This window comes from Cherax quadricarinatus, chromosome 1 (assembly GCF_038502225.1).
Source record: "Cherax quadricarinatus isolate ZL_2023a chromosome 1, ASM3850222v1, whole genome shotgun sequence".
Lineage (NCBI taxonomy): Eukaryota > Metazoa > Arthropoda > Malacostraca > Decapoda > Parastacidae > Cherax > Cherax quadricarinatus.
Genome location: NC_091292.1, coordinates 79,933,710 through 79,954,846, shown reverse-complemented (window position 1 = coordinate 79,954,846; position 21,137 = coordinate 79,933,710). Strand labels below are relative to the sequence as shown.

General features: G+C 38.1%; 1 protein-coding gene across 6 annotated transcripts in view; it reads right to left on the bottom strand.

Moving 5' to 3' along the window:
* Positions 1–654: 654 nt before the first annotated feature.
* The window catches only part of LOC128688956 (receptor-type guanylate cyclase Gyc76C), a 619,662-nt gene continuing 599,179 nt past the window's right edge, over positions 655–21,137 (bottom strand). For 5 of the 6 annotated variants that reach the window (XM_070083032.1, XM_070083048.1, XM_070083044.1 and 2 more), the window contains one exon: positions 655–4,440. In XM_070083032.1, the coding sequence (XP_069939133.1) occupies positions 3,846–4,440 (595 nt within the window). In that variant the 3' untranslated portion in view covers positions 655–3,845. The remainder of the gene's footprint in view (positions 4,441–21,137) is intronic. The other variant, XR_011391737.1, reaches the window with a different exon arrangement.

The window sequence follows — 21,137 nt, the reverse complement described above, 5'->3', positions numbered from 1 at the left end:
CCTCCTTTTGTCATCCTCCTCTGGGACATACAGATACTGCTTTTTCCCAGCAGGTCAGACATACAGTACAGTTGCCCCTACAAATTTGCAGGGGATGGGTTTAGTCCTAGAGGTCCTGTTAAAGTAGAAATTGTAGAAAATACAAACTGAAGCCAGCATAACAAATTTTGTTAAAAATTTGTGTTCATTTTGTATTTCAGAGACTTTACCTCATAATATATCACATTAACCTAGATATTACTGACACTTACAGGAAATAATGATAAAAATAAAACAAGATTTGAGCATGGAAGAGCCCAAGAGCTAAAAAAAAAAAAAAAGATTGATAATTGAAACTCTTGGTTACCAATCAGTAAAATTGATAGATATTCAAAATTCACAAATACAAAGGCTGTTACTCCACTTGTTATTTCTTACTATTCTGATATTTCCCATCATGTCTATTTATAAAGTTCCTCTTTGTTTAGTTGGGTACAGCACCTTACCCAGTATCCCATCTTGATTTTCCAGCTTGTAAATTAGCTGCCTCACACTGGAAAATCAGATTGGAATAGGAGATTGTGGGTGTTTGTAATTTTATTAGAATACTAAATAATTTTTCATTAAATTGTCAAGTGTAACCCAGACCATGTGTAAAAAATTGTAAACAGCATATAATTTCATAAATATGTATTTTTAATATTTACTGTATATAAATACATTTAAGTACAGGTTTGCTTAAATCCATTTACACATGTACTTTTTAAATGTTTGGAGTTTGTGCAATTAAATTTTTTTAATAATCTTTATTTTAATTTTTATAATCAACACGATATGTTTTAATTTTCGAATTTTGTCGAAGATGGATAATGAAAACAAAATATTTAATTAGGCACATACAAACTTGACATCTAAATTTTGGATACTGCACTTTTGTGTTGCACAGTCTCTTATTTAAGTAAGAAACAAAATTAAATAAAATATCATAGAAGCTAAGAAGCCTAATATTTAGAACAGCATTCACTATACCTAGGGGCTTGGTGATACATTTTAAATATTTTTTTTTTATTAAGATATCGGCCTTTTCCCACCAAGGCAGGGTATCCCAAAACAGAAGAAACACTTTCATCATCACTCACTCATCACCATCTTGCCAGAGGCAACATATCTCCATCCCTCCTTCAGAGTGCAGGCACTGTACTTCCTACCTCCACATCTCCTTCAGAGTGCAGGCACTGTACTTCCTACCTCCAGGGCTCAAGTCCGGCTTACCGGTTTCCCTGAATCCCTTCATAAATGTTACTTTGCTCACACTCCAAAAGAATGTCAAGTCATAAAAACCATTGGCCTCTACTCTCTCCTATCTAACATGCTTGCTGGAAGTCCAAGCCCCACACACACAAAATGTCCTTTACCCCCTCCCTCCAACCCTTCCTAGGGCAACCCTTACCCTGCCTTCCTTCCACTTCATTTTTAAACACCCTTCAAGTCATTCTATTTTGTTCCATCCTCTCTAAATGTTTGTACCACCTCAGTAACTCCTCACCCCCTGGATAATTCCTTTATGAACTCCTCACCTTCTAGTCTCCAAGCTAAGGATTCCTTGCATAATATTCACACCACACATTGCCTTCAGACAGGGCATCTCTACTACCTTCAGCCATTTCCTTGTTGCAACATTCACCACCCATGTGTCACACCCATATAAAAGTTTTGGTACCACTGTACTCTCATACATTTCCTCTTTGCTTTCATGGATAAGGTCCTTTGTCTGCACAGATTCCTTGGTGCACCACTCACCTTTTTCCCCCCTCATTAATTCTATGGTTCACCTTGTCTCTCATAGACCCCTCTGCTGACAAGTCCACTCCCAAATATCTGAACACATTCACTTACTCCATACTCCCTCCCTCCAATCTGATAGTCAATTTTTATTATCTAATATTTTTTCTTATCCTCATCACTTGCTCTTTCCTATGTTCACTTTTAATTTCCTTTTGATACACATCCTCCCAAATTTCTCCACCAACCTCTGCAACTTCTCTTCAGAATCCCCCAAAAGCACAGTGTCATCAGCAAAAAGCAACTGTGACAATTCCCACTTTGTGTTACATTCTTCATCTTTTAATCCCACACCTCTTCCCAACACCAGAGCATTCACTTTTCTTACAATCCCATCTATAAATATGTTGAACAATCATGGTGACATCATGCATCCCTGTATAAATATTTACAAAGTATAATCTGTATAAAATTGTACAAATTTCTCATTGAATATTAAAATGATCTGAGCTGTGAAATGTAATACTAAAAATTTAATATAGTTCAAGATCAAAGTATGTACTGAAAGTAATTCCTAGAATAGATTTTTACTTCTCCATTAGAAGAATGTTGGGTTTCACTGAATTACACAGTGAATGTTGGGTTAAAGTATAGGCAGCCACATAATTGACATCATGCATTTGTATTAATGAGTATGATAGATGTATCTGGTGTAACAACAAGAAGGTTACAGATGAATGCTTGCACTCTATGACATTTACACACATTCTTTGGATGAATGTCAGCCACTGCACAAGTTCTGCACAATACAGTTCATCTTAATTACATTTTAAAATAAATGATACCAAAGACAATCTACTTCTAGCACTTTCAGCAAAGAATGCCCCAGATTATGGCACGTTCATAAAATCAAATACAATGTTCAGATAAATAGCAGAGAGAGAAGTGGCATATAACAAACATTAGACTTTTTACTAATTTGTTACTTTCCCATAACTCTTCCTCATTAATAATTACAACTAGATTTACTTTAAATTTTGTTTAATAAAGATCACGTAATTTGTATTTTTAACATCTGCAATATATTCTGATGTGTGTGCATAGCCACTTGACTCTCATTCTTCTGAACACACTTGTCGATCTGTATCACAGTTTGGCAAAAGTAAACTTAGTGACAATGCATAATGTGAAGTGGCCTTTTCATAGGTCAGCCTCACACCACTCTCGATTCCATATGATTACTGATTTTATTACAATGAATGAAGAACTTTTTTTATGATAAAATACTGATTTACACAAATTTACAATATTAACAAAATTATTTGTTTTAAAGGACAGACTAAGGTGAGCGGATGCATAAAGAAATGCTGCCACATAAATACGTCTAATCCTTCATTTGATAAGTTTGAGTCCACTTAAAATTTTGTCAGTACATATAGCCAAATTATCTCTTTTAAAATTTAATTTTACATTCAGTAATTATGTGCATTTATTTTAGAAAATACTGGACTTTCCAAAATAATTACAGAACTAATAATAAAGATTTTTTTTTGCAAAATATTAAGTGGGCAATAACCACTTATATATTTTTGCTATTTATTAAATGTACAACAAAATCTACATTTCAACCATTCTCACTTTCATAAAAATGTATAAATTACACCTCCAGTAATTGATGGAGACTTTATTCTGAGCAAATATATGAGGTTTTGAATGCGCTGTACTACTGATTGAACAGTTTACTTTCATTGAAGAATATATCAATGAATCATTTGTAGTTTTCATAATTATTTTCATTAACATACATATTTGATTTTCATTAAATTTTCAGTTTCATTGAGAAATACTGTATAAACATATGCATTTTCTCTCACTTCCTTATCTGCTTTCATCAATTATTTTTGGTCAAATGCACAGTTTTTATACTTTTTTGAACTAACTATAGTTATAAATTATAAAAGCTCTTCTAGATGTTTTCGAAGGCATGGTGTTCAATAGTTTATTTTAACAGACATGTAGTATTCAATTATCATGCTGTCTGGGAATAAAAATTGGAATCTTAAATAACCACTTCTTGAACAATACTAAACAAGACTTTCTCTCTTGAGTCCATTTAATGTAAGCTTATCTGTTGCTATCTGTGAATTAGGACGTGAATACTGAAATAGTCCACTCAGCCAAGATCGTATCGTAGATGATCGCTTGTTTCCGATTCCAGATAAACATGGACTATTTTCTCCTGTGTAATTGCCTTGTACCTCTGGTTCTCCCTCATTACCATTTAACATGGGATCCCTTTCACCATTATCATTGGTGCTAGAAACATCCTCATTGTTTGCTGATGGACAAAAGTTAACCCCACGTTGTTTATCTTCTATTGGTTCCAACGATAAGCGTGATGCAGCATTTGTAATGCTTTGTGGTGATGGCACTTCTAAACGAATATTTGAATGGCGCAACTCATCAAGACTAACACTTTGATGTACAATATCAGGAGTGCTCTCCTGTCTTGGTGGACACAATAAACTGCCTTGGGTTGTATTGTCAACGCTGGATGTACGAAGACTAGCACTAAGACGTCGACGGTGGTATATGATATCTGAGCGAGGGGAATCTCTTGGCTCATTGTAGTTTAATTGTGGCAGCCCTCCATTCTTATCTCCTGGGTCCTCTATGCTTCTGTATGTATAAAAATAATATTTTATTATTAAACAATAGGTAAAGCTATGCACTATGCCATATAATAAATTATATACAGTACACACTCTCATTAACGGACTAATGGGGGGAGGAGGAAGTGTGTGTGATACTGCTGACTGTCCACAACTCCCAAATTATGAAATTAATTTTTCATGATCGTTCGGTTGTCTTCTGAACTAGTGGACTTGGTCCAATAATACGGAAGACTTACGGACACTAAGAATATGGGTATTGTAACCCATAGTACTACAGTACTATTCTAGCAAAAACTTGAGAGGGGTAAGCAATGAAAACTAACACTTGATTAACACAACACTTCGGTAGCACTGCATTACATCTACATATTCATGCTAGGCAGGTCCTACTCATACCCATTACATTACATTACAGGAGCAATGCAGTAGGAATATTGGCCCATGCTAAGCAGGTCCTACTGAAATCCAATTTTCTCACTCATAAATTCAACCAGCCTATTTTTGAAGCTACCCAACATTTTAGTTTCAATGATCAAAGGAAGGCAAGGCAGACAGGGTAGGGCAGGATAAGCAAGACAGGCAGACAGGTAGATGGGGGACAGAAGAGAAAGGAAGGGAGAAAGACAGGCAGCTCATTAAGACTAACACTTTGATGTACAGACAGTCAAGCATGGAACCAGGCAGGCAGTCAGATATAGAGCCAGGCAGGCAGTCAGACATGGAGTCAGGCAGGCAGTCAGGCATGGAGCCAGGCAGGAGGTTAACCCTTTGACTGTCGCGGCCGTATATATATGTCTTACGAGGTACGGTGTTTGATGTATATACAGTGGACCCCCGGTTAACGATATTTTTTTCACTCCAGAAGTATGTTCAGGTGCCAGTACTGACCGAATTTGTTCCCATAAGGAATATTGTGAAGTAGATTAGTCCATTTCAGACCCCCAAACATACACGTACAAACGCACTTACATAAATACACTTACATAATTGGCCGCATTCGGAGGTGATCGTTATGCGGGGGTCCACTGTATACTCATAAATTCTAGCGGCTTCAAATCAAGCAGGAGAAAGCTGATAGGCCCACATGTGAGAGAATGGGTCTGTGTGGTCAGTGTGCACCATATAAAAAAAATCCTGGAGCACGCAGTGCATAATGAGAAAAAAAAACTCCGACCTTTTGTTTTTAATTAAAATGCCGACTTTGTGGTCTATTTTTGTATAGTATTTATGGTTGTATTCGTGTTTTCTTGGTCTCATTTGATAGAATGGAAAACATATAGAAATAGAGGTGATTTTGATTGATTTTACTATAAAAAGAACCTGGAATTGGAGCTCAAATTAGGGGAAATGTTTGATTTTTGCCGATGTTCAGAAGTAAACAAATGATGTCATTGTCCAATAAATGTCCAACTAGCCATTCTAATATGCAGTCATGAATAGGTTGATGTTATTTATACAATTATTACAGTATTGCAGTAGTCTTCATAATAGTAAATCTTCTATTTTTTGTTTGAATAAAAATTCAAAACAGAAAGCAAGAGTAATATCAGAAGGGCCTGGAGACATGACTGATGAACAAAGAAAATGTTATTTTAGAGCCAGGAATGTCTGCATTGTTCATTCTGGACCTTATTTTGAAATTGTCATATTTTTTTAATTTTCATGAAATTGGCCAAATTGCAAATTTCTGACCACATTATTGGGTAGTTGAAACTGGTAAATGGGCAGTTTCCTGTACTCAATCAATAGAAAAAATGGAGTTCTAAAGAAATAGCTATGAGTTTGGTCGACTGGAGCAATGGAATTAGCCGAAAATAGGGCTCAAAGTGGGCGAAATCACAGATTTGTAAATATCGCTGAGGTCGCTAACTTTGCGAGAGCATAATTCCGTCAGTTTTCCATCAAATTTCATTACAATCGGGAAAAGATTCTCTATCATTTCATAAGAAAAATTTTTTTTTTTTTTTTTTTTTGAAATTTTGCGACACCAGGAGACACCTCAGGATTGGGGGTTGCGACAGTCAAGGGGTTAAAAATGGAGTGAGGCAGGTAGTCAGGAATGAAGCCAGGCAGGAAGACATGGAGCCAGGCAGGCAGGGAGCCAGATAGGCATGGAACCAGGCAGGTAGGCAGGGAACCAGATAGGTAGGCAGGGAACCAGGCAGGTATTGGTAGAGACTGGTAAAGAGATGTAGATTATTTACGTTCTGTTTGAAAAGACAATTAAAGTATTCAGGTGTAGTAGAGAACAGTTCATGTGGAGGGGAGTAGTGGAATAGGGAAATAGGGAAGGGAGGAAGAGGAGAGGAAGGGAAGGAGTGATAGCTGTGTGAGAAAGGAATTATTATTATTATAATCATAACTAAGCGCCAAACCCCACAAAGGTCATACAGTGCTGCAGGGTAGGGCATGCTAAAGGTTTAACCCTTTGAAAATCCATCCCGTAGTTCTACGACTTTGAAGCCAGGGTCCAAGCCATAGTTCTATGCCATGAGCTCAACTGATAGATTTAGGCCTAGATATGAGAGAATACATCTATGTGGTAAGTGTGCACCACATAAAAGAAATCCTGCAGCACATAGTTCATAATGAGAAAAAAAAACATGACCGTATTTTTGGATTAAAGCAGTGACTGTGGTGTTTTTTCCTATGTTTTTTACAGTTGTATTCATGGTTTCTTGGTTTCATTGATAGAATGGAAGATACAGTGGACCCCTGCATACCGTTGGCCTTACATAACGTTAAATCCGCATACCGATACATTTTATCGCTAAGATTTTGCCTCGCATACCGCTAAAAAACCTGCTCAACGATGTTCGTCCGAGACGCATCTAATGTGCGGCCTTAGCCAGCCTCGCATGTTCCGCTGGTGGCATTGTTTACCAGCCAGCCTCCGCGGTAACATCCAAGCATACAATCGGAACATTTCGTATTATTACAGTGTTTTTGGTGATTTTATCTGCAAAATAAGTGACCATGGGCCCCAAGAAAGCTTCTAGTGCCAACCCTACACGAATAAGGGTGAGAATTACTATAGAGATGAAGAAAGAGATCATTGATAAGGATGAAAGTGGAGTGCGTGTCTCCGAGCTGGCCAGGTTGTATAATAAACCCCAGTCAACCATCGCTACTATTGTGGGCAACAAAAAGGCAATCAAGGAAGCTGTTCTTGCCAAAGGTTCAACTGTGTTTTCGAAACAGAGATCGCAAGTGATGGAAGATGTTGAGAGACTCTTATTGGTGTGGATAAATGAAAAACAGATAGCAGGAGATAGCATCTCTCAAGTGATCATAAGTGAAAAGGCTAGGAAGTTGCATCAGGATTTAATTAAAAAAATGCCTGCAACTAGTGATGATGTGAGTGAATTTAAGGCCAGCAAAGGTTGATTTGAGAGATTTAAGAAGCGTAGTGGCATACATAGTGTGATAAGGCATGGTGAGGCTGCCAGTTCGGACCACAAAGCAGCTGAAAAATATGTGCAGGAATTCAAGGAGTACATAGACAGTGAAGGACTGAAACCTGAACAAGTGTTTAATTGTGATGAAACAGGCCTGTTTTGGAAGAAAATGCCAAGCAGGACCTACATTACTCAGGAGGAAAAGGCACTCCCAGGACATATGCCTATGAAAGACAGGCTTACTCTGTTGATGTGTTCCAATGCTAGTGGTGATTGCAAAGTGAAGCCTTTATTAGTGTATCACTCAGAAATTCCCAGAGCGTTCAGGCAAAAGAATATCCTCAAGGCTAATTTGTGTGCTGTGGAGGGCAAACAGTAAGGCATGGGTCACTAGGGACTTTTTCTATGACTGGTTACACCATGCATTTGCCCCCAATGTGAAAGATTACCTAACTGAAAAGAAATTAGACCTTAAGTGCCTCCTGGTGTTAGACAATGCCCCTGGTCATCCTACAGACGTGGCAGAGCAACTTTATGGGGACATGAGGTTCATTAAGGTGAAGTTTTTGCCTCCTAATACCACTCCTCTCCTGCAGCCCATGGACCAGCAGGTTATTGCAAACTTCAAACAAAAGCTCTGTTTGAAAGGTGCTTTGTAGTGACCTCAGAAACTCAACTGACTCTAAGAGAGTTTTGGAGAGATCACTTTAATATCCTCAATTGTGTAAACCTTATAGGTAAGGCTTGGGAGGGAGTGACTAAGAGGACCTTGAACTCTGCTTGGAAGAAACTGTGGCCAGAATGTGTAGACCAAAGGGATTTTGAAGGGTTTGAGGCTAACCCTAGGAATCCTATGCCAGTTGAGGAATCAATTGTGGCATTGGGGAAGTCCTTGGGGTTGGAGGTTAGTGGGGATGATGTGGAAGAGTTGGTGGAGGAGGACAATGAAGAACTAACCACTGATGAGCTGCTAGATCAACTTCAACAGCAAGAGGCCAGATCTGAGGAAACTGGTTCGGAGGAGGGGAGAGAGAAATTGAAGAAGTTGCCTACTACAAAGATTAAGGAAATCTGTGCAATGTGGCTGAAAGTGCAAACCTTTATGGATGAAAATCACCCTCACACAGCTATTGCAAGCCGTGCTGGTGACTATTACACTGACAATGTTGTAAAACACTTTAGGGAAGTCATAAAGGAACGAGAGGTACAGGCCACTATGGACAGATATGTTGTGCGAAAGAAGTCCAGTGACTCTGAAGCTGGTCCTAGTGGTATTAAAAGAAGAAGGGAAGTAACCCCAGAAAAGGACTTGACACCTCAAGTCTTAATGGAAGGGGATTCCCCTTCTAAACACTAACACACTCTCCTCCTCCCATCCCATCAATCATCACCAGATCTTCAATAAAGGTAAGTGTCCTGTAATTGTGCATGCCTTTTTCAGTTTGTGTGTATTAAAATTAATATTTCATGTGGTAAAAATGTTTTTTTTTCATACTTTGGGGTGTCTTGCACGGATTAATTTGGTTTCCATTATTTCTTATGGGAAAATTCATTCGCATAACGATAATTTCGCATAACAATGAGCTCTCATGAACGGATTAATATCGTTATGCGGGGGTCCACTGTATATTACAGAAATAGAGACGATTTTGATTGATTTTATAATGAAAAATGGCTTGAAATTGAGCTCAAAAGTAGCAGAAATGTTTGATTTTTGCCGATGTTCAAGAGTAAACAAATGACATCATGCATCCAATACACGTCAGCTGGTGGCTTTAATATGTGTTCATGAATGCGCTGATATTATTTATACAGTTATTACAATACTGCATAACAGTAAATCTTCTAGTTTTTGGTGTGAATAAAATTCATTAAATGAATAAAAAAACAAAATGGAATTCATTTGTAAAGCCTGGAAACATAACTAAGGAAATGTTATTTTAGTGCCAGGAATGCCTGCATTGTTTATTCTGGACCGTATTTTGAAACGAATATTTTGAAGTTTGTGTGAAATTGGCCAAATTATCAATTTCCAATCACTTTATTGGGTAGTTGAAACAGCTGACTGGGTGGTTTCTTGTGCTCAATCAATAAAATAGAAGTAATTCTAGCAAAATAGCTAAGGATTTGGTAATTGGCCTAAAATGGGAGTCAAAGTCAGTAAAATCACTGCTGCATAAATAACGCTGATGCAGCAAAATTCACAAGAGCGTAATTTCGGCAATTTTCCATCAAATTTCATACTTTTTCTTTTATTACTTTCAAAAAAAGATTCTCTACCATTTCATACAAAAAAATAACCAAATTTTTTTTTTTTTAAATTCTTGAACCCTGTGGACAAGTTTCAGATTCTGGGTCTGGACCCCTGAAATGGTTAACATGCTTGATCAGACACTAGTGAGGGTGGAGAGTATAACAAAAGTAGAATAAATCTGTTGCTGTCAAAAAGTCAAAGAGGGAGTCTGTGTTAAGGTGGGGCCATCAGCAACGAAGGAAGATAAAGTAAGGGTGTTAAGAGCAGTGATAACATCAGAGGTAAATTATATGTACTCATTGGTAGACAGGATAGTCTAATAGAATATGGCAAACTGAAATTGGAACCTGACACTTCTTACAGAGTGGAACCGGGTGCCTCTCCATGAAATACCCACGAGAAAGACACGTGCCCGATGCGAAGATGGGAAAGCGCAGTCTCCCAACCACGATATAGATTGTAAGAAGACTAGAATCCTAAACATGGCTGTGATGAGATGTGGTGGTGATGAGAGGAAGGGAGGGAGGGAGGTTAGAACTAGAATGTCTGGTGAGAGAGAGGAAGATTGGTGGGGGTGGGGGGAGGGTAAAAAGGTCCAGTGACATTCTCAGCAGCCTCCATCGCCCACACTACCTATTGTAGTTTCATTATTATGTACTCTATATTCCTTTTATACCTAACCTTTAAGAACATATGGCCTGCCTGCTGGCCAGCCTTCCTGCCTGCTAGCCTCCTGGCCTGCCTGTCTGGCTGTCAGGCCAACTGAGTGGCCTATGGTCCAGGAAACAATGAAAACAGATAGGTACAGGATGTAGCCACTCTGGCTCATACCAGACAAAGATCGGAGTCATTGGGCTTGTTCTGATACTTCAGAAGACAACTGGACACTATTGCTATGGACAAAATTTGGAATTACTGACTTTTGTCTTATAATTAGAGCATTTGCCCAGCCATTTTTTTTGTCCAAAAATGCCAAAATACAATAATGAGAGAGCGATCCATTAATGAAGAGGTTTTACTGTACAGTATATTCATTAGTGATTTATTTCCCATGAAACCGCTCTTCCTTGAGGATCAATCTTATTAAATTTCCCTCAGATTTTTCACCAACAATCGTATATATTAAAGACATTTGAAGATGCTCTTCAGCCATTTGCTTCATTTAGGAGTGAATTTATTACATTAAACTTGAGAAATAACATTCAATAATTTCAAATTAAGCTTCTTAATGTTTATATTAATCTACATGGAATAAATTTGACAAAATATGTAAGAGTAAAGAACTGAAAATTAATGTAAATAAGAATACATATTAGTTATTATGATTTTTTTGTGAATGGAGTAATAAATGTAAGCTACAGACAGAAAGAAGAATGGACACAAATGCAGTATAATGCAATCGTTTATTGACAACATTTTGACCACATGCTGGGTGAAATGCTGTCAATAAAGGATCGCATTATATAGTGGACCCTCCCTTTATGTTGGGCTCTGTTTTCGCTCATTTCCATTATTGCCAATTTTTTCTGTAAAATTATTGGCTCCATTTTCATTGCTTTCCTCCATTCTCGTTGGTGGTACGGTAAAAATATTGGCTCCATTTCCATTGCTTTCCTCCGTTCTCATCAGTGGTATGATACGTGTCTGAATGTGTTGTGCACACAACCTCCCACACATGCATTCTGAGGAGGCAGTGTCGTTTGTTTGTGGGTGAGTGAACATTATCATGCAGGGCCACAGGAAACATTTCGTAATAATTCATTGTTTTTTGCACTTGTTTATTCTGTGTGACTGCTAAATAAGCCACCATGGGCCCAAAGAAAGCTGCTAGTGCCAGCCCGTTGATAGAATTCAAGAAAAAACTCGTAGTAAAGTACCAAAGTGGAGGAGGAAGAGAGAGGGGAAAATGTGCCTTCTTCAGTGATTCTACGATATGTATGATACTAAAGCAGCAGGAGTCGATAAAGGCTACAGTGCTAGCCAGCAATAAAATGTAGCATTAACAGTGTAGCAAGTAAGATAAGAGATTAAGCGATAGAAAAAGGACGACATGAAACTGACTCCTCCAAAGTTATTGGAGGTATGTAGGGCCACTGACAAACATACGCCGCCCTGCCTATCTTCCACCACCCTAAACCAATGCCAGCATCTCCAAAGTACTGTAAGTGTAAATATTTCTTATTTATAAAGTGTAAATATTTCTTATTTAGAAAGTGTAAATATTTCTTATTTATAAATTAAAGTGTAAATATTTCTTATTTATAAATTACATACATTGTTTGTGTGAATAGTGTTAGTGGCTTCTGCTGCTGCCTTCACTACACTAATATGTACGGCTTCTCTCAGTGGCCCTTATGAACACAACACCACCACCACTGCCACTTACTCCTCACATACGTAATGACATATTTTTTTCATTCTAGAGTAGTACTATATATCATGTTTCAATGTTATTAATCCTTTCAGGGTCCGTGCTGTAGTTCTACAGCTTTGAGTTCTGGGTCCAATGCGTAGTTCTACACCATGAGTTAAGCTCACTCAGATAAGCTGTAAGTGGTAAATTTGGGCCTAGATATGAGAGAATACATCTATGTGGTAAGTGTGCACCACATAAAACAAATCCTGCAGCGCAATGTGCATAATGAGAGAAAAAAAACTGAGACCGTAATTTTGGATTAAAAGAGCGACTGCGTTTTTTTTTTTTGTATGTTTTTTGTAGTTGTATTTGTGATTTCTTGGTTTCATTTGATAGAATGGAAGATATATTACAGAAATAGAGATGATTTTCATTGGTTTTAGTACTGAAAGTGGCTTGAAACTGAGCTCAAAGTAGCTAAAATGTTAAATTTTTGCCAATATTCAAGAGTAAACAAATGATATCATGTGTCTAATACATGTCAGGTGGTGGGTCTAATATACTTTCACAAATGTGGTGATATTATTTATACAATTATTACAATATTGCATAAAAGTAAATCTTCCATTTTTTGGTTTGAATAAAAATTCATTATGTGAATAAAAAATCAAAATGGAATTCATTTGTAAAGCCTGAAAACATAACTAATGAACAGAGGAAATGTTAGTTTAGTGCCAGGAATGCCTGCATTGTTTATTCTGGCAATGGACCCAATTTTGAAACTGGAATATTTTGAACTTTGTGTTAAATTGGCCAAATTACCAATTTCTGATCACTTTATTGGGTAGCTGAAACAGTTGAGTTGGTGATTTCTTGTGCTCAGTCAATAAAATAGAAGTAATACTAGCGAAATGGCTAAGAATTTGGTCGACTGGAATAATGTAATTGGCCTAAAATGGGAGTCAAAGTTGGCAAAATTGCCGATGCGTAAATATCGCTGATGCTTCAAAATTCGTGAGAGCATAATTTCATCAATTTTCCATCTAATTTTATACTTTTTGTTTTATTACCTTCAGAAAAAGATTCTCTACCATTTCAAAAGAAAAAATATTTTTTTTTTTTTTAAATTCTTGGACCCTGTGGACAAGTCTCAGATATTGGGTCTGGACCTTGAAAGGGTTAATATTGTTTATTATGTCACATTAGATGAATTGTGATGGATTAATAAGCCATGGAATACAGTTCTTCTCTATAAGATGTATTTTTTGTGTATACTTTTGGATGTGAGTGTGGGGAAGGTGCATGAGGCATTATGTAGAATGAAAGGGGATAAAGCAGCTGGAACTGATGGGATCATGACAGAAATGTTGAAAACAGGGGGGGATATAGTGTTGGAGTGGTTGGTATTTTTGTTTAATAAATGTATGAAAGAGGGGAAGGTACCTAGGGATTGGAAGAGAGCATGTATAATTCCTTTATATAAAGGGAAGTGGGGACAAAAGAGATTGTAAAAACATAGAGGAATAAGTTTACTGAGTATACCAGGAAAAGTGTATGGTAGGGTTATTACTGAAAGAATTAGGGGCAAGACAGAATGTAGGATTGCAGATGAGCAAGGAGGTTTCAGAGTGGGTAGGGGATGTGCAGATCAAGTGTTTACATTGAAGCATATATGTGAACAGTATTTAGATAAAGGTAGGGAAGTTTTCAATGCATTTACGGATTTAGAAAAGGCATATGATTAGAGTGGATAGGAGAGCAATGTGGCAGATGTGCAAGTGCATGGAATAGGTAGTAAATTAATAAATGCTGTAAAGAGTTTTTATGAGGATAGTGAGGCTCAGGTTACGGTGTATAGAAGTGCGGGCGACTACTTCCTGGTAAAGGTGGGTCTTAGACAGGGATGTGTAATGTCACCATGGTTAATATATTTATAGATAGAGTTGTGAAAGAAGTAAATGCTAGGGTGTTGGGGAGAGGGGTGAGATTAAATTATGGAGAATCAAATACAAAATGGGAATTGACACAGTTACTTTTTGCTGATGATACTGTGTTTATGAAGGGATTCAGGGAAACCGGTAGGCCAGACTTGAGTCCTGGAGATGGGAAGTACAGTGCCTGCACTCTGAAGGAGGGGTGTTAATGTTGCAGTTTAAAAACTGTAGTGTAAAGCACCCTTTCTGGCAAGACAATGATGGAGTGAATGATGGTGAAAGTTTTTCTTTTTTGGGCCACCCTGCCTTGGTGGAAATCGGCCAGTGTGTTAATAAATAAAATAATAACTGTGTTTATGGGAGATTCTGAAGAAAAGTTGCAAAGGTTAGTGGATGAGCTTGGGAGAGTGTGTAAAGGTAGAATGTTGAATGTGAACAAAGAAAAGAGTAAGGTAATGAGGGTATCAAATGATGTAGATAAAGGAAAATTGAATATCAAATTGAAGAGGAGGAGTATGGAAGAAGTGAATGTTTTCAGATACTATTTGGGAGTTGACGTGTCAGCGGATGGATGTATGAAGGATGAGGTTAACCACAGAATTGATGAAGGAAAAAAGGAGAGTGGTGCAATGAGGTATATGTGAAAACAAAAAACATTATCTATGGAGGCAAGGAAGGGAATGTATGAAAGTACTGTATAGTGGTACCAACACTCATATGGGTGTGAAGTTTGGGTTGTAAATTCCCACCAAGGCAGGGTGGCCCGAAAAAGAAAAACTTTCACCATCATTCACTCCATCACTGTCTTGCCAGAAGGGTGCTTTACACTACAGTTTTTAAACTGCAACATTAACACCCCTCCTTCAGAGTGCAGGCACTGTACTTCCCATCTCCAGGACTCAAGTCCGGCCTGCCGGTTTCCCTGAACCCCTTCATAAATGTTACTTTGCTCACACTCCAACAGCACGTCAAGTATTAAAAACCATTTGTCTCCATTCACTCCTATCAAACACCCTCATGCATGCCTGCTGGAAGTCCAAGCCCCTCGCACACAAAACCTCCTTTACCCCCTCCCTCCAACCTTTCCTAGGCCGACCCCTACCCCGCCTTCCTTCCACTACAGACTGATACACTCTTGAAGTCACTCTGTTTCGCTCCACTCTCTCTACATGTCCGAACCACCTCAACAACCCTTCCTCAGCCCTCTGGACAACAGTTTTGGCAATGTGTGGCGTAAATATTATGCAGAGAATTCAGTGTGTGGAAATTATGAGAAGGTGTGGAACTAATAAAAGTATTAGTCAGAGGGCTGAAGAGGGGTGTTGAGGTGGTTTGGTCATTTAGAGAGAATGAATCAAAGTAGAATGACATGAAGAGCATATAAATCTGTAGGGAAAGGAAGGCAGGGTAGGGGCCATCCTCGAAAAGGTTGAAGGAAGGGGGTAAAGGAGGTTTTGTGGGCGAGGGGCTTGGACTTCCAGCAAGCATGCGTGAGCTAGTTAGATAGGAGTGAATGGAGACGAATGGTATTTGGGACCTGATGAGCTGCTGGAGTGTGAGCAGGGTAATATTTACTGAAGGGCTTCAGGGAAACCGGTTATTTTTATACAGCCAGACTTGAGTACTGGAAATAGGAAGTACAATGCTTGCACTTTAAAGGAGGGGTTTGGGATATTGGCAGTTTGGAGGGATATGTTGTGTATCTTTATATGTATATGCTTCTAAACTGTTGTGTTCTGGGCACTTATGCAAAAACAGTGATTATTTATTTTTTTATTTTATGTCTTTGCAAACAGTACATTGAGATTTTATATTTACAATAGTGGGTTGCAATGCAAAGAGAGCCTCTAATATGCCTAGGCATTATGGGCCAACTTGACATTATTGACTTACTGACTACTTAACACTAAGGATTTTATCATAGTTGTACAGTAGGACAGTAATTATTTAATAGTTGAACAGTAGATTATTAATTATAAGTGAATTAAATTTATATAAGACAAACGGTATATTCATATAGTCTAAAATGCTTTTTGTGAAAACAATGGTTCAATTATTTTTCTGTCAACAATGGATATAAGGTTCAAAGTGATTGTTGAAGTTATGATGTGGGAGTATATAGGTGAGTATGTGTGTACTGAGTATTTAGCGTTTAGTCTTGGGTGATTAAGTGGCTTTTGAGAAGAGTCTTAAACTGATTTTCAGATTGGGTTACTTTAATATCTTATGGTAATGAATTCTATATTTTAGGGCCCTTTATGTGCATAAAGTTTTTACACAGTGTGATAAGGACATGAGGTATATAAAAAAGAGATCTGTGTCTTGTGTTGTGATCATGTGTCCTGTTTAAGTTGGTGAGGAGAAGTTTGAGTGGAGGGTTTATATTTGCGCGTATTGTTCTGTGTATGTAGTAGGCATGTGAATAAGTATGGATGTTCTTAATGGTGAGCAGATTCAGACTTTAGAAAATTGGTGGAGTGTGCTGGAGGGAGTGGGAATTCATTATCATTCTTACTGGTAAAGTGTATGGTAGAGTTATTATTGAAAGAATTAAGAGTAAGATGGAGAATAGGACAGCAGATGAACAAGGAGGCTTTAGGAAAGGTAGGGGGTGTGTGGACCAGGTGTTTACAGTGAAACATATAAGTGAACAGTATTTAGATAAGGCTAAAGAGGTTTTTGTGGCATTTATGGATTTGGAAAAGGCGTATGACAGGGTAGATAGGGGGGCAATGTGGCAGATGTTGCAGGTGTATGGTGTAGGAGGTAGGTTATTGAAAGCAGTGAAGAGTTTTTACGAGGATAGTGAGGCTCAAGTTAGAATATGTAGGAAAGAGGGAGATTATTTCCCAGTAAAAGTAGGCCTTAGACAAGGATGTGTGATGTCACCATGGTTGTTTAATATATATATAGATGAGGTTGTAAGAGAAGTAAATGTGAGGGTCTTGGCAAGAGGCGTGGAGTTAAAAGATAAAGAATCACACATAAAGTGGGAGTTGTCACAGTTGCTCTTTACTGATGACACTGTGCTCTTGGGAGATTCTGAAGAGAAGTTGCAGAGGTTGGTGGATGAATTTGGTAGGGTATGCAAAAGAAGAAAATTAAAAGTGAATACAGGAAAGAGTAAGGTTATGAGGATAACAAAAAGATTAGGTGATGAAAGATTGGATATCAGATTGGAGGGAGAGAGTATGGAGGAGGTGAATGTACTCAGATATTTGGGAGTGGACGTGTCAGCGGATGGGTCTATGAAAGATGAGGTGAATCATAGAATTGATGAGGGGAAAAGGGTGAGCGGTGCACTTAGGAGTCTGTGGAGACAAAGAACTTTGTCCTTGGAGGCAAAGAGGGGAATGTATGAGAGTATAGTTTTACCTACGCTCTTATATGGGTGTGAAGCATGGGTGATGAATGTTGCAGCGAGGAGAAGGCTGGAGGCAGTGGAGATGTCATGTCTAAGGGCAATGTGTGGTGTGAATATAATGCAGAGAATTCGTAGTTTGGAAGTTAGGAGGAGGTGCAGGATTACCAAAACTGTTGTCCAGAGGGCTGAGGAAGGGTTGTTGAGGTGGTTCAGACATGTAGAGAGAATAGAGCAAAACAGAATGACTTCAAGAGTGTATCAGTCTGTAGTGGAAGGAAGGCGGGGTAGGGGTCGGCCTAGGAAAGGTTGGAGAGAGGGGGTAAAGGAGGTTTTGTGTGCGAGGGGCTTGGACCTCCAGCAAGCATGTGTGAGCGTGTTTGAGAGGAGTGAATGGAGACAAATGGTTTTTAATACTTGATGTGCTGTTGGAGTGTGAGCAAAGTAACATTTATGAAGGGATTCAGGGAAACCGGCAGGCTGGACTTGAGTCCTGGAGATGGGAAGTACAGTGCCTGCACTCTAAAGGAGGGGTGTTAATGTTGCAGTTTAAAAACTGTAGTGTAAAGCACCCTTCTGGCAAGACAGTGATGGAGTGAATGATGGTGAAAGTTTTTCTTTTTTCGGACCACCCTGCCTTGGTGGGAATCAGCCAGTGTGTTAATAATAAATAAAATCTTACTGCTGCCTTTTGCTGGGTTATGAGGGGTTTTAGGTAATTGGATGATGTTGATCCCCATGCACAAATTCCATATGTAGATAAGGGTATATGAGTGTATGGTACAGTGCCAGAAGAGCTGATTGTGGAACGTAGTACCTTATCTTTGATAGTATGCCTACAGTCTTGGAGATTTTCTTGGTGATTTGTTGTGTGTGTGTCCAGAACTTAAGGCTACTGTCAAGGTGGATACCTAGGAATTTTCCCTCTGTGAGTCTTGTGACTGATGATCCATTTAGCGTTATGTTAATCGGATCATTTGCAGCTTTGTTTCCAAACTCAATGAAATAGGTTTTATCAGTATTCAGATATTTTCTGCAATTTGGCACTGACTGTGTTTGCTAGTATGACCGTGTTTGGGTGGGAAAAGACATATGTAGTGTCATCTGTAAATAATATGGGTTTGAGTAGCTGTGATGCATTCGGTAGATCATTGATGTAGATGAGAAAGAGGAGTGGTCCAAGGATGCTTCCTTGTGGGACTCCTACTGTGATTGGTTGGGTGGAAGAGTTTGCATCATTTGCATACACATATTGAGTTCTGTTACTAAGGTATGATTTTAGGTAGTTGAGGGAGTGGCCTCTGATACCATAGTGCGTTAATTTGGAGTACAGCAGTTCATGGTCGACTGTATCGAAAGCTTTACGTAATCAATGAAAATGCCCAGCGGGACTTCTTTCTTTTCGAGTGCGGTATATATTAGTTCTAGCATGTGTATGATAGCATCATTTGTGCTTTTATTATTCCTGAATCCAAACTGACAAGGGTTTAATATGTTGTGTGAGACGAAGTAGGAATAGATCCATCTATGCATTAATTTTTCAAAGATTTTAGAGAGCAGTGGTAAGTTAGATACTGGTCTATAGTTATTCAAGTCAGCTTGGTCACCTCCTTTGTGGATCGGAATGACCCTCACTGTTTTGAGGATTGTTGGAAAGGTAGGTGATTCAATGGATTTGTTAAAGAGCGTTGCAATAATTGGTAACAATACTTGAGAAGCTTTTATGTACATAAAAGCAGGCAAGCTGTTTATGTCTCCTGCCTTGTTTTTAAGGGTGTTTATGATGAGTGTAACTTCTATGGGTTGGTTGGAGCTAGGAATAGCGTGTTTGGGTAGGTACCTATGAGGTAGTCTGATGGACAGGTGTTTAAGCTTGGTATTTTGTTTGCTAGATTTTTACCTATGGTGGAGAAGAAAACATTGAGTCTGTTTGCTGTTTCAGTAGGTGTGAGTAGGGGTTCATCTGATTTTGTTAGTTTGATTGTTTTGTTTTTGGATAACTTTTTATTTCCAAGAATTTCAGATAGAGTTTTCCAGGTTTTTTTCATATCACCTTTGATGTTATATAGTCTATTTTCATAATACAATTTTTTAGATCTTCTTATCAGGCTGGTAAGTGCTGACAAGTAATGTTTAGACAGTTCTCTAGTTATTAGACCCATTCTGTACTGTTTTTCATATTTGTGCTTTGTGTTAATGGATTTGAGGATGCTTGGTGTTAACCATTGATTATTCAGTCTCTTTGGGGGCAATGTTTGTTATAGAGGCTTTGGGCTTTTTTTAAGAAAATTATTTATACATTCATTCATATCTTTATATGTTTTGAGCTCATTTTGCCAATCGATGTTATTCATAGCTGCTATAATGTTGTTAACTGCTGTCTCGTTATGTAGTCTGAAAGTTACTTTAGTGATGTCTTGTGGCAGTTTGCCCAGATTAGTTATGAGAAAGGTTGGGTAGTGGTCTGTAGTGTTGTCTGTGATTATGCCTGATTTTAAAGGGGATATGGTGCTTGTCCAGATGTGGTCTATTAATAGATGCTTGTCTCGGTGATTCTTGTAGGTTTAGATATTGTTGGTAGCAACAGGCAGTTACTCATTGTGTTTGTGAATTCGGTTACTTGTGGATCCTGGTCATGTAGTATGTTTATGTTGAAATCTCCTGTTAGTAGTAGGTGGTCTTTATTCATGTGTGCATCAGTAATCATGTTTCCTAGTTTTTCACTAAAGTGGTAAATGTGTGACTGTGGTACTCTGTATATGTTTATAATTGTGAGGGGTTTTTGCAGGTCTTTTGATTTAACCCTTTGACTGTCGCAGGCCCCTTTCTGAAACTGTCATTCTATGTTGATAAATTTTTGAAAAAAAAAAAAAAAAAATTCTTAAGAAATGATAGAGAATCTTTTCCCGATGGTAATGACACCAAAAGTATGAAATTTGGTCGAAAACTCACGGAATTACGCTCCCGTGAAGTAAGCGGTCTTGGCAACATATACGTGTCAGCGATTTCGCCGACTTTGAGCCCTGTTTATAGCCAATTCCGTTGTTCCAGTCAACCAAACTCATAGTTATTTCTTTAGAACTCCATTTTATCTATCAGTTGAGTACAAGAAACCACCCATTTACCGATTTGAACTACTCAATAAAGTGGTCAGAAATTGGCAATTTGGCCAATTTCACACAAATTAAAAAAGATGCCAATTTCAAAATAGGGTCCAGAATAAACAATGTAGACATTCTTGGCACTAAAATAACATATCCTCTCTTCATTAGTCACATCTCTAGGCCCCTCTTATATTACTATTGCTTTCTATTTTGATTTTTTATTTATACAAAAAAATACAAAATTTACTGGTATGCAGACTACTGCATTATTGTAAAAATGGTATAAATAATATC